The following is a 13,376-nucleotide window of genomic DNA, read 5'->3' as shown; positions in this document are numbered from 1 at the left end:
TCGATAGCCGGAAGTCCTCCGAGCTGAAGCGGAGCCCGCTGCCACCCCGCCTAGACATCAGTTCTCTCCAGCTTGCAGCCAGGATGGCCGAACGTGCGGCGCTGGAGGAACTAGTGCGACTTCAGGGAGAGCATGTGCGGGAACTGAAACAGCAGAAGGCCCGAGCTGAGCAGGTGCGACCCGGGGGCAGGGGAGGGGCCAAAGCAAGGCCGGGGAGGAGGTAGAGCGGGGTGGTCGGTAGAGGACTGGGGGGTGAGGGAGAAGGGTTCCAGCTGGTAGGGAGGAGGACGAACTAGGTGGTGAGGTAGCCGGGCAGGACTCGAGAGAAGCAAAGCTAGGCCGGGGGAGAGATCTGTTTCAGATCCTGATGGAGGGTATTGAATGAATGGTTGAGCGGGGAGGTGAGCTGCGGCTCTGACAGCCCAGCGCCTACTTTTTCTCCACAGATCGAGGAGGAAGTGGCAAAACTACTGAAACTGAAGGCACAGCTGGGCCCTGATGAAGGGAAACACAAGTTTGTGCTCAAAACCCCCAAGGTAAGTGTCATTCCTTTAGGGAGCCTATGAGAGGGTCCCTAATTACACTCACAAGGACGTATATGCCCGATTCCCCGAACCAGGTCACTGAGAATTATCTGAAATGCTGGTGCCAGGCTGGATTGGACTCTACCTGAGTCATCCTGGGATGGCAAAGTGATGCCAGAAACTAAGCCAGCCAGGAGCTAAGGGGAGTCTGTCTGTTACTGCTACTCCTTCTTTCATTCAGTAAATACTTGAGTGTTAACTACGTGCCAAGCGCTGTACACACCAATGGGTATAGCATGGTGAACAATATAGCTTGCCCTTATGGAGCTTACATTCTAGTAAAGGAAACAGAGTTAGTGCAGATAATCCCACACATGGGAATGTCATTACACATTGTGATAAACGACATAAATAATAAGGATGCTCTAAGAAAAATATGGGAGAACTGGGGAGACTGGGAAAGCTTCACTGAAGTGAAATCCTAACTGACCTAACAGATGAGTGGGAGATACCCAAGGGAAGAGTATGAGGAAAATAGGCCCAGGGAGCGTATGGAAACCCTGAAGCAAGAAGGAACCTTGGTAGTTTCCAAGACTGGAAGAGACCTGTATGACTAGACCCAAACTAGAAGAGAGTAGAATGAGGTTGGAGGTCCCTAGCTCAGCTTCCAGGATTTCAGTTCAGATGCCACTTTCTTTAACTTCTATAAAGAGAACTATTTACCCCTTCATCTGGGTTCCCTTGCACTTTACATTTATCTCTGTTGTTGCATTTATTGCTGACTTTTAGTTATTCACATAGTTTATCTACAATGAGAGGCTAAGACAAGGTCACGTGGAACTAAATAGGTCTTCAATGAATATATGTGAAATTGAACTCCAAAGGAGAGGGGAGATGATCTGTCTTCCTTATGTTGAGGTGTCCCCTTTTAAGGTTAATTCTTTGCATTCCTAAATTCATTGAGCTATTCCTCATTTCAAAGGTTAAGGAGACAATGTAAAATCTCAAGGCAGTGGTCATCAATAGTCATTCAAACTCTTAGGTGAAAAGATAAATGGGGAATTTATGAAAGATCAAACTGGCCTCACTTAAACGCAATGATTAATCCTAACGTCACTAAAAGTAGGGCAGTGAGACATCTTCCTTACGTGATGCAATACGAAGTACACAGCACCACCTATGAAGTTTTCTTGCCAAGAAAAATTGAACCTGAATCTAATCAGGTCTTTAGACCTAACTACCCGTTTACAGGAAATATGGGAGATGGTCGAATATGTTAAATGACACATTGAGTATATTGGTAACTAAATCTAGAATGTGAACAATTCCTTAGGACGAAAGGACTCAGTTTCCTCGAAAATAAATGACGTATTTTTAAAAAGGGAAGGCGCCCAGCTGGTGTGGCCCAGCGGCTGGGTGTGGGCCCAGGAGCCAAGAGGTTGCTGGTTCAGTTCCCGGTCAGGAAACATGCCCGCGTTGCTACTCAGTCCCCAGTAGGATTGATGATGCTTCTTTGTCACCGATGTTTCTCTCTCTCTATCCCTCTCCCTTCCTCTCTCTCTAAAAATCAATAAAAATGTATTTTTTTTAAAAAGGAAACTGTTGTAGATTAAATAGACATGAGCCATTTCAACCAAATACAATGCATAGATTTCATTTAAAATCTGATTCAAACAAGCCAACCATAAAAAGATACTGAGGCAGTCAGGGAAAATTAAACAGGGATTGGGCATTAAGATAATATTAAAGGGTTGGTGTTAGATATTTTGGGTGTATTGAAGGTATTGTAATGTTTGGGATTTTTTTTTAATTGATTTTTTAGACAGAGGAAAGGAGAGGAAGAGAGAGAGAGAGAGAGAGAGAGAGAGAGAGAGAAACATTAATCGTCTGCCCTCGATTGGGTATCCAGCCAGAAACCCAGGCCTAACTGAGGATCAACCAGTGAGTGTCCTTTTGGTGCAAGGGACAATGCTCAACTAACTGAGCCACACTGGCCAGGGCAGTTTTTTTTTATTCTTTATGTGTTAGAGAATCATACTGAAATATTTGTGGGTGAAATGATAAGATTGATGTCAGGGGATTTACTTTAAAATATCCCAGAGGGGAAAAAAATGTTGGGGCTTAGATGAAATAAGAATAACAGATGTTGCCCTAGCCAGCTTGGTTCAGTGGATAGAGTATTGGTCTGCGGACTGAAGGGTCCCAGGTTCGATTCCGGCCAAGGGCACATGCCTGGGTTGTGTGCTCGGTCCCCAGTGGGGGGTGTGCAGGAGGCAGCCGATCAATGATTCTCTCTCATCATTGATGTTTCTCTCTCTCCCTCCTTCTCCCTTTCTCTCTGAAATCAATAAAGAAATATATTTAAAAAAAAAAAAAGAATAACAGATGTTGATGGTAGTTGAAACTGGGTAATAGATACATGGTGGTCTATTCTCTATAATTTAGTTTGAAGTTTTCCATAATACAATGTTAAAAGAAAATGAAATTATACTGGAGAGTTAATATCCAGTTTAATTTATTGAAATACATTTCTTGACATGTGATTCATATTAATAACAGAAAACTCAGTATCATGGGGACAGTACTTTTGCAAGGGCTCTTTCTGGTCAAAATTATTTTCATAATGTTATTTGCCATTTTTTACTTCATTTGCAATGAAAGTGCAAAAGCACTGGTGAGTAGAACTGCTCATGGTATCTTAGCACAAATCAAAATACTGGCACTAAATTGTACTGATAGTCATTTTGTTTTTACTTTAATACTCTCATAGTAAAAAAAAAAATCAGTTTCACTTAACATCCTTGACAAAACAGTAAAAATTATTAATTCTGTTGAATCTCAGCCCATGAGTACACTTTTTTTGTTTTGTTAATCCTCCTTGAGAATATTTTCCCATTGATTTTTAGAGAGTGGAATGGCGGTGTGGGTGGGACAGAGAGAAAGAAAAAAAACAGCAGTGTGAGAGAGACACATCGATTAGTTGCCTCCTGCACACACTCCAACTGGAGCTGGAGATCCAACCTGCAATCTAGGTACGTGCCCTTGACTGGGAATTGAACCCATGGCCTTTCGGTGTGTGGGCCGGTGCTCTAACCACTGAAACACAGGGCTTGAGTACGTTTTAAAATATTCTGTGATGAAATGGGAAGTCCACATAAAGCACTTCTACCGCATTCCAAAACAAAAAACACTTGTGCCATTAGGTGAGTTGTAAGCTGAACTAGCTACTTTTTTCACAGGACACCATTTTTATTTGAAAGAAAAACTGAAACATAAACTATTACTTTAAAGATAGAGGGTATTTAGGAGACATTTTCAGAAAAATGAACCAAGTGAGCCTTGTCACTTCAAGGAAAACATTTCACAATATTTGTTGCCAGTGATAAAATTTAAGTGATCAGGTGAAAGTTAGGATTTTAGAAAAGTTCTATTTTCTGCCTTGAGCTTGACAGCTTCCCAGTACTTAAAGACCTTCCTGCTGCCCTAACCGGTTTGGCTCACTGGATAGAGCATCGGCCTGTGGACTGAGGGGTCCCAGGTTCGATTCCAGTCAGGGGCATGTACCTTGGTTGCAGGCACATTAGGGGGTGTGCAGGAAGCAGCTGATCGACGCTTCGATGTTTCTAACTCTATCCCTCTCCCTTCCTCTCTGTAAAAAAATCAATAAAGCATACTTTTTTAAAAAAAAGACTTTCCTGCTAAGATCTATGGTAATATTAACAAATCTGTTTTTCTGATATTATATAAGGAAGTGAGTGTACCAATATTTGGAAGATCTGTATAACCGGTATCAATGAACCAATATTTTCCAATAACCAATGTGTGATGTCATAAAATCATGCATGGATAAAAGATCCATTCAAAGTAATAGATATTTTTAAAATTCTAGTAAAATATACATAACATAAAATTTGCCTTTTTTTTTTAATCCTCACCCAAGGATATTTTTTCCATTGATTTTTGTAGAGAGTGGAGAGGAGGAGGAGGGGGTGTGCAGGAGGCAGCCGATCAATTGATCAATGATTTTCTCTCATCGGTGTTTTTACCTCTCTCTCCTCCCTTCTTCTCTCTGAAATCAATAAAAACATTTTTTTTAGGGCCTGGGTACATGGGTCAGGGAGCAGAAAAAGGGCCCCCGCGTGGGGTCTCTGGGCAGATAATTTTCTGGCCTCGCTTGGAGATAAAGGAAATGCTACTGGTCAGTTAAGAACTTTGTCCACTGGACAGGGAAGGGGAGAGGTATTCTGGAACCAAGGCATTGCCGGTAGAGTTAAAACTGGGCCCTGACATAAAAACGTTTTTTTTTTAAATGAACAAATTAGAGAACAAACAATATTCATTAGGATTGTTTTAAGTTATGTTGGGAAAGGATGTCACTTGTAAAATTGGGAGTTCAGCTAGTTAAGCCAGTTTGCGTTGGCCATGTGCCTGTCAGCAGGTAGGTGCTTCCTACGAGGCAGGAAATGTGTTATCCCAGAAAAAGAGTTTTTAAGAAAACTCAGAGAATAGAGTCCTAAGAATCCTAGGAAATAGAACCAAGCTTAAAAGGAAATGGAACTTGGAAGGGTGATAGCAAATAGGTGTGGTGATTAATAGGGAATCGTTGTACTTGTTTTACAACTCGGTGGCCTGTAGGAAAATCGAAATTTGCATTTGTCATTGCTGAGGTCATGCTTTTATATTTATAGATCTTATTGTTTTTGTTTGTGTGTTTTTTAAATCCCATCCTGGTTCTTCGGCTGATTTTGACGCCAAGGGCACAAGGGACTACAATCCCCGGCAGATGGCAGTTCGGGAGAAGGTGTTTGATATAATCATCAGCTGCTTCAAACGCCATGGTGCAGAAGTAATTGATACACCCGTGTTTGAACTAAAGGTGAGAGAAGAGTAAGAAACTGCATGGTGGGAGAATGGGTATGTGAACAACAAGAGGATTACAAGAGTGAGGCCCAAAGGTCTCTCTCCTGTTGTGGACAAAGACCAGTATTTTCTCCAGTGAGAAAGGGGATGGGGCTGGCTTAGAGGAAGAGGTCCTGCTTTTTATTTACCTGGTTTTGGCCAGCGGCTTTCAAAAGAGAACCCTTCTAGCCCTAGCTGGTTTGGCTCAGTGGATAGAGTGTCGGCCTGTGGACTGAAGGGTCCCTGGTTTGATTCCAGTCAAGGGCACATGCTGGGTTTGCGAGCTCTGTCCACAATAGGGGGCATGCAGGAGGCAGCCAATGATTCTCTCATCATTGATGTTTCTATCTCTCTTTCCCTCTCCCTTCCTCTCTGAAATCAATAAAATATAAATATATATATAAATATTTTTTAAAAATTAGAGATGGCAAGCCCTGACCAGGTAGCTCAGTTGATTAGAGCATCATTCTGATACACCAAGGTTGCAGGCACATAAAAGAATCAATCAATGAATGCATAAATAACTGGAAAAACAAATATATATATATCAAATCAATTTTTAAAAAATACTGAGATATTGATGTGTTAAATTAAAAATTTGCAGATTTTTCTCTTCAGATTGCAGCTTAAAATGCCATTCGTCCAGTAATTCTCTGCAACTACCCTGCCTAAAGTAGCCCTTATCTATCACAGCAACCTGTTTGGTTTTCTTTAGAGCAGGTATCACTATCTGAAATTATCTGTTTTCTTGCATTAGTGTATTGTTGGTTTTTTCTCACTTAAATAGAAGACCCATGAGGACATGGACTGCCTTTGTCTTATTCAAGAACAGACATGTGTGGTGGGCATTTATCTGCAGGCTAAATTTGTAGAAATGGAATGCTGAGCAGAACGATTGTACTCATTTATATTTTTACCAACTATATTCATTTTCTAGGGTTGCCATAACAAAGTATCATACTCTGGGTGGCTTAAAAAACATAAATTTATTGTCTGGAGCTAAAAGTATGAGATGTTGTTTCCTTCTGAAGCCGTGAGAGGAGGATCTGTTCCCGGACTCTCCATGGCTTGTGGATGGTGTCTTTTCCCTGTATTCTCACAGCATCTTCCCTCTGTGTCCGCATTTCCTCTTTTTGTAAGGACACCAGTTATATTGAATTAGGGCCCACCCTAATGACTTCATTTTAGCGTAATTACCTCTTTAAAGATCCTATCTCCAAATACAGTCACATTCTGAGGTTACTAGGGGATAGGACTTTAAAATATGAATGTTGTGGAGGACACAGTTCAGCCTATAAGACCAACCAATGTGCGAGTTTTTCTGCTTCTACAACACGGACTTTTCAAGCTTTTTAAACTTTGGCAACTAGAAGGTGAAATAAGTTATTGAACAGATTACAGGGCAAGGACTGCTTTTGACATTGTTGAAATCTCAGGTGTCATAAAAACATTAATGATTGTTGATCTAATAACCCACCCCTAGTTTACCCTCAGAAAAAAATATGTGTTCCCAAATATATTTATTTAAATGTTATAGAACTTATTAAAGAATTGGAATAATAACCACCTAATAGTGTAATCCTAGGAAGGAATACAGAGCTGCTTCTCACCGAAATATTATGCAGCTTTTAAAAATAAAATTTCAGCTGTCACAAAATGGAAATAGTGATAAGCAGAAGACAAAATCGGTGTTTCCTTTTCTTCTTAATCCTCACCCAAGGATATTTTTCCATTGATTTTTAGAGAGAGTGGGAAAGACAGAGAGAAATATCGATGTGAGAGAAACACATCAATTGGTTGCCTCCTGCACGAGCCTGGATCAGGTACCCTGCAATCAAGGTACGTGCCCTTGACCCGGAATCGAACCCGGGACCCTTCAGTCTGCAGGCTGACGCTCTATCCAGGGGTCCTCAGACTTTTTAAACAGGGGGCCAGTTCACTGTCCCTCAGACCGTTGGAGGGCCGGACTATAGTTTAAAAAAAACACTATGAACAAATTCCTATGCACACTGCACATATCTTATTTTGAAGTAAAAAAACAAAACGGGAACAAATACAATATTTGTATTTGCATGTGGCCTGCGGGCCGTAGTTTGAGGACCCCTGAACTCTATCCACTGAACCAAACTGGCTAGGGCTCCTTTTGATTATAACCAAATTAAATACATAAGCCATTGGGATAGAGGGCAGAGGAAATATAGACAAGTGAATTTTCGTTTTCAAAACTTCTTTTAAATTGTACTTATCATTGTGACCACATTTCTTTATGTTTTCTTCAGGAAACACTGACTGGAAAGTATGGGGAAGACTCTAAGCTTATCTATGACCTGAAAGACCAGGGTGGGGAGCTGCTGTCCCTTCGCTATGACCTCACTGTATCTTTCTACCTGTGGGCTCTTGACACTTAGGGTTGATTGGCCTTCACTGGGCTGGGGCTATTTCTAGCTCAGGTTTGGGGACAGCCAGACATGAGTGGGATCAAATATGACGCCTTTGGCAATCAGGGGAATCATTTCTCTAAACCAGGAGCAGGACTTTGGCTAAACAGAGCATAGCCTTAGAAGTTTTCTGAAATCTGAGTGAGACCTCAGCTTTATGTCAGGGCCCAGTTTTAACTCTACCGGCAATGCCTTGGTTCCAGAATACCTCTCCCCTTCCCTGTCCAGTGGACAAAGTTCTTAAATGTTCAGAAATGCTATTAATCTTACGGGTGTTGGCTTTACCTGCGCAGGGAGGGGCTAGACCCTTGCTTCTGTTGGTGATGATAATCAACTTCCAGTCTGTGCTAGGAGGGGCTTTCTCCTTAACTCTTATTATCAGGTTCCTTTTGCTCGATATTTGGCAATGAATAAACTGACCAACATTAAACGCTACCACATAGCAAAAGTATATCGGCGGGATAACCCAGCCATGACCCGTGGCCGATATCGGGAATTCTACCAGTGTGTGAGTATGTGGCTAACTTGGCCCTCCCTCAAGCCAGTGGAATCTGCTGAGCACTCATGGTGTCCTGAGCAAACAGGGTGCCCCAGATAATGCTAACCCTTAGGTTTCTTTGGTATTTTCCTATAGATTTCACAAAGGGGAGGGAGAACAGGAGAGAATTCTCCCCATTTTATATATGGGTAAATTTGATTCTCAGCAGAATGAAGAGATCATAGGGATAAGAAAGGCAAAGTCAGCACTAGAACTCTTGGTCCAGTGCTCTTCATATTAAACCACAGTGATAGGATCAGAGTAAAGGATGAGAAAATTGGATTTGAGGTATGAAATAATCCAGACTGGTGGGCAGAGCTTCTGAATAAATAGAGAAAATAACTAGGACTAAGGCTGTATAGTTCCCCTCCAGTGGTAGGAGGAAATAGCAAAAGTAGATGAATGAGATGATGAATACTAGTCCAATAGATGGAAAGGAAACCAGTAGTAGTGAGAGACCCAAGAATGCTGGGGTTTTCCTCTGGGCTAATGATAGAGAATGAAAAAAAAGTGGTCTATGCAAACTGGCCTTTCAGAGAGAGCAAGAGCAGAGCTCCCAAGGATCCCCTCTGAAAAACCCCCGAGGACCTCTGCCTCTCTCCCTGCAGGATTTCGACATTGCTGGCCAATTTGACCCCATGATCCCTGATGCAGAGTGCCTGAAGATCATGTGTGAGATCCTGAATTCACTTCAGATAGGTGACTTCCTGGTCAAGGTCAGAGCTGAACAAGGCTGGGAGGGCAAAGTTGGGCCTGGCTTCTCACAGGAGAAGGTCTTTGTGCAGAGGGACCAGTAGCCTAAGGGACCAAAGCTATGGAGGGTCATGTAAAGAGATGCTTTGGGTCCCTGCAGGTGAATGATCGGCGCATCCTAGATGGGATGTTTGCGATCTGTGGGGTTCCTGATAGCAAGTTCCGTACCATCTGCTCGTCAGTGGACAAGCTGGACAAGGTAATGACCCAAACATCTGGCTCCTTTATTCCCAGATCCCACCCTGCCTTGACAAATGGAAAACAAGGGGGGGGTGGGGGGTGGGGGCGGGGGCTGCCTCTGTGCCCACCAGGGAAAAATTAGCCTTAGGATGTAGGTTGAAGGGCAGCTTCTGCTCCAAGACTGCCCCTGAGGAGGGCCCATACTTGTTCTGTGGGGAAGGTGCCCAAGGGTCCCTGACTGCTCTCTGTCTGCCCAGGTGCCCTGGGAGGAAGTAAAGAACGAGATGGTGGGAGAGAAGGGCCTCGCACCCGAGGTGGCTGACCGCATTGGGGACTATGTCCAGCAGCATGGTGAGGAATGAACCCTGCCTCCCCATCAGCCATCCCACTGCCCTAAATCCTAAAGCTGAAACTCTTCTCTCCGTGTGTGTATATATGTAGGGGAGAGAGACAGACAGAATGGGAGAGAGACAGAGAAGTGGGAAGTGGGCGGGGAGTGGGGGAGCACACATACATGTACAACCCAGGCAAAAAGATACAGCCCCTACTTTTTTCTTCTGATCAGTCATTCTTGCAAATCTGTCTCCCCAGGTGGGGTATCCCTGGTGGAACAGCTGCTCCAGGATCCTAAACTGTCTCAAAACAAGCAGGCCTTGGAGGGCCTGGGAGACCTGAAGCTGCTGTTTGAGTACTTGACCCTGTTTGGCATTGCTGACAAGGTGAGTCAGGTTGGGGATGGGAGCCCTCGCTGTGCTCTTGATCCTCATCTGTTACTGACATGTTCTTGTCCCCACAGATCTCCTTCGACCTGAGCCTTGCTCGCGGGCTGGACTACTATACTGGAGTGATCTATGAGGCGGTGCTACTACAGACCGCAGCCCAGGCAGGGGAAGAGCCCCTGGGTGTGGGCAGTGTGGCTGCTGGAGGCCGCTATGATGGGCTGGTGGGCATGTTTGACCCCAAAGGGCGCAAGGTGCCATGTGTGGGGCTCAGCATTGGTGTGGAGCGGATCTTTTCCATCGTGGAGCAGAGGCTAGAGGTGAGTAGAAGACAATCTGGGCAGGCAGTGGCCACTGGGCTATCTTCTTGGATCCCCCGGGGGGGTCACTTTGGGCAAGGAGCATCTTTGCAGAGAAATGGAGAAAAGATGGACACTACTACACAGACTCCCCCCCATTATAGGACAGCTTTATGGATTTCTGATCATTCTTTTTTTTTTTTTTAATATATTTCATTGATTTTTCACAGAGAGGAAGGGAGAGAGATAGAGAGTCAGAAACATCGATGATGAAAGAAACATCGGTCAGCTGCCTCCTGCACATCTCCCACTGGGGATATGCCAGCAACCCAGGCACATGCCCCTGACCGGAATCGAACCCGGGACCCTCCAGTCCGCAGGCTGACGCTCCATCCACTGAGCCAAACCGGTTTCGGCTGATCATTCTTTTTTCACAAAATATCTTGTTCTGGGTCCCTTCTTCCCTCAGAGCTGTCAGGAATCTAGGCTGGTAAAATTTTTACAACAGCCTTCTGAAAGTAGCTACTTTTACTATCTTTAGAGAACTAAAGATTTTCAATTAAATACCCCAAAGTCATGAATCTCTTAAGTGACAGAGTTCATTTGAATCCAGGCAGTCTAACTGTAAAGTCTTGCTCCTAACCATGCTGTGATAGTCTCTGAGGGGGGAGCGTGTGTCTGAGGCCCTGAGATCCTAAGATGGCTGTCCTGACTCTAGCACCGGGAGTACCACCAGGGAAACCCCTCGTGGCCTTAAGTGCACCTTCGTTGCTGCTGCTCTTAACTGGCTGGTTGCATTTCATCCCCTGGAGAAAGCTCTGGCAGTAACCTTCCCACTGCTCCATCCTTTTCTCTAGGTGGAAACCACCCATGTTTCCCAATTAAGGTCACTGCTCCAACAGGCATCTTACGTTGTAGGAACTGTGCAAATAGTTTTCCAGAAAAAGACAAGGGGCGGCAGCGGCATCCTCCCTTCCCCTGCCCGCACACACCTTGGGTTGTACCCGATGAGCTGTACCCTCTCAACTGGCAGATAGTAAGTGGGAACTAGAACTGCTAGGGCTGATTGGATTGCCTGATGGGCTCACAGTATCACTTCTGTGTTACTGTTCTTGTGGGCCCTTAAGGTAGATGGAAGTAAGCTAGAAGTTTCTATAAATAAGCTACCTTTGCCCTCACCCTAGGTAATTTATTCTGGCACGTCAGATGTACAAGCTAGTCAGTTTATTTTTTTTCTTTAATATATTTTTATTTATGTCAGAAAGAAAGGGAGAGGGAGGGAGAGATAGAAATATCAGAGAGAAAATCATTGATTGGCTGCCTCCTGCTCGAAACCCAGGCACGTGCCCTGACTGGGAATTGAACTGTGATCCCCTGGTTCATAGGTCAGCACTCAACCACTGAGCCACACTGGCTGGGCCCAGTCAATTTACTTCTTTTTTGTTTGTTTTTTAATATATTTTATTGATTTTTTACAGAGAGGAAGGGAGAGGGATAGAGAGTTAGAAACATCGATGAGAGAGAAACATCAACCAGCTGCCTCCTGTACACCCCCTACTGGAAATGTGCCCGCAACCAAGGTACATGCCCTTGACCAGAATTGAACCTGGGACCCTTCAGTCCACAGGCCAACGCTCTATCCACTGAGCCAAACCGGTTAGGGCCAATTTACTTCTTATATCATCTAAGAGCTACCTTATGCCCAGTTGCTGGATGAGAAGACTGGGCCCCTGCCCTGATGGAGCTGGCTGAGTTGGGCTTGGTCTCAGGATCCTGACAAGGGCCTGCTCTCTTTGCTCTTTGACGGTGTTATGAAGGGTAGCCCAGCTCTCTGACTTTTATCTGCACCTTCCCCAGGCATTGGAGGAGAAAGTACGGACTACAGAGACACAGGTGCTTGTGGCATCCGCACAGAAGAAGCTGCTGGAGGAGAGACTGAAGCTCGTCTCAGAGCTGTGGGATGCTGGGATCAAGGTACAGGAGGCAAGCCCCCGGGTGGCAGCAAACGGGAATGCTGGGCTCAGACTAAACACAAGCTCACCCTGCTATCCTGCGATTTCTTGGGGCGGAACTCCGAGCTAGGTGACAGGTTGGGCCCCAGGAGGTTGATCCTGAGGAATGCAGAAGTCAGCCTTCATCTTCTGCCCGGGTCCCCTGCAGGCTGAGCTGCTTTACAAGAAAAACCCAAAGTTACTGAACCAGCTGCAGTACTGTGAGGAGGCAGGCATCCCACTGGTGGCCATCATCGGTGAGCAGGAGCTCAAGGATGGGGTCATCAAGCTCCGTTCAGTGGCCAGCAGAGAAGAGGTAAGTAGGTGGGCAGGAAGGCTGAGGGACAGGGAATGTATGCCATTTCAGCAGGCCAATGCCCATTCAAGTCCCGAGCAAAAGCCTGGTGTTCTTACAAGTACACACTTGTAAAGGATGTAAGGGCCTGTTATTAGGATCCTGGTAGGGTAAGACTCCATGCCCACAAACACCCTGTCTCTGGCTTCCCTAAGAAGCACTGTCCACCCTGAATGTTCTGGGTTCCTGCTCTCAGCTGAGCCAAACCTGATGACCAGGGGGAGGAGTGGGCACTCAGGGAGCAGTGGAGTGGAAGCTGCTCATACCACTTTCTTCCCCCATCCTGGCCAGGTGGATGTCCGAAGAGAAGACCTTGTGAAGGAAATCAAAAGGAGAACAAGCCCGCCCCTTTGCATCTGCTGAATTGAGCAAACTCTCAGAGGAAAGTGGACGGGCACTATTTAAGGCTAAGACAAACTCTGCATATATACTTCAGCCTCTTCGCACACTTCCAGTGGGAAACCGGAAGAGTAGTCAAAACAGAGACTTTTTATTTTTATTTTTATTTTATTGATAATCACAGGTAATTTTATGTGCCATTTTCCATAGGAAGCCCCTAGGCTACAAGGACCGCGCCTGAGATGGCCCCTCTGCAGGGCCCTCCACCAGGAGGAGGCACTGCTCCCCACAACCCGGTCACAAAAGGTGCAATAAAATATCTCAACCACTGCAGCCCGTCT

General features: G+C 44.9%; 1 protein-coding gene across 1 annotated transcript; it reads left to right on the top strand.

The window, feature by feature from the left end:
* Window positions 1-4: 4 nt before the first annotated feature.
* On the top strand, window positions 5-13,368 carry HARS1 (histidyl-tRNA synthetase 1). The gene is made up of 13 exons (XM_059698588.1): window positions 5-173; window positions 447-536; window positions 5,281-5,400; window positions 7,703-7,798; window positions 8,244-8,369; window positions 9,008-9,115; window positions 9,253-9,351; window positions 9,590-9,683; window positions 9,924-10,051; window positions 10,129-10,371; window positions 12,208-12,324; window positions 12,511-12,657; window positions 12,988-13,368. The coding sequence occupies exons 1-13, from the start codon at window positions 84-86 to the stop codon at window positions 13,057-13,059; spliced, it is 1,530 nt and encodes a 509-aa protein (XP_059554571.1). The 5' UTR covers window positions 5-83; the 3' UTR covers window positions 13,060-13,368.
* The last annotated feature ends 8 nt before the right edge of the window (window positions 13,369-13,376 follow it).

Source organism: Myotis daubentonii, chromosome 5, assembly GCF_963259705.1.
Source record: "Myotis daubentonii chromosome 5, mMyoDau2.1, whole genome shotgun sequence".
NCBI classification, from domain to species: domain Eukaryota; kingdom Metazoa; phylum Chordata; class Mammalia; order Chiroptera; family Vespertilionidae; genus Myotis; species Myotis daubentonii.
The sequence above is the reverse complement of the archived record's forward strand: the minus strand, read 5'-3'. Positions and strand labels throughout refer to the sequence as shown.

What these genes read in the sequence shown, in the direction of transcription:
- HARS1 (XM_059698588.1), top strand. Translation starts at nt 84, where the DNA reads ATGGCCGAACGTGCGGCGCTGGAGGAACTAGTGCGACTTCAGGGAGAG. An exon ending in TTGTGCTCAAAACCCCCAAG is followed by an intron (nt 537 to 5,280) that starts GTAAGTGTCATT and finishes TTTGACGCCAAG; the next exon opens with GGCACAAGGGACTACAATCC. An exon ending in CACCCGTGTTTGAACTAAAG is followed by an intron (nt 5,401 to 7,702) that starts GTGAGAGAAGAG and finishes TGTTTTCTTCAG; the next exon opens with GAAACACTGACTGGAAAGTA.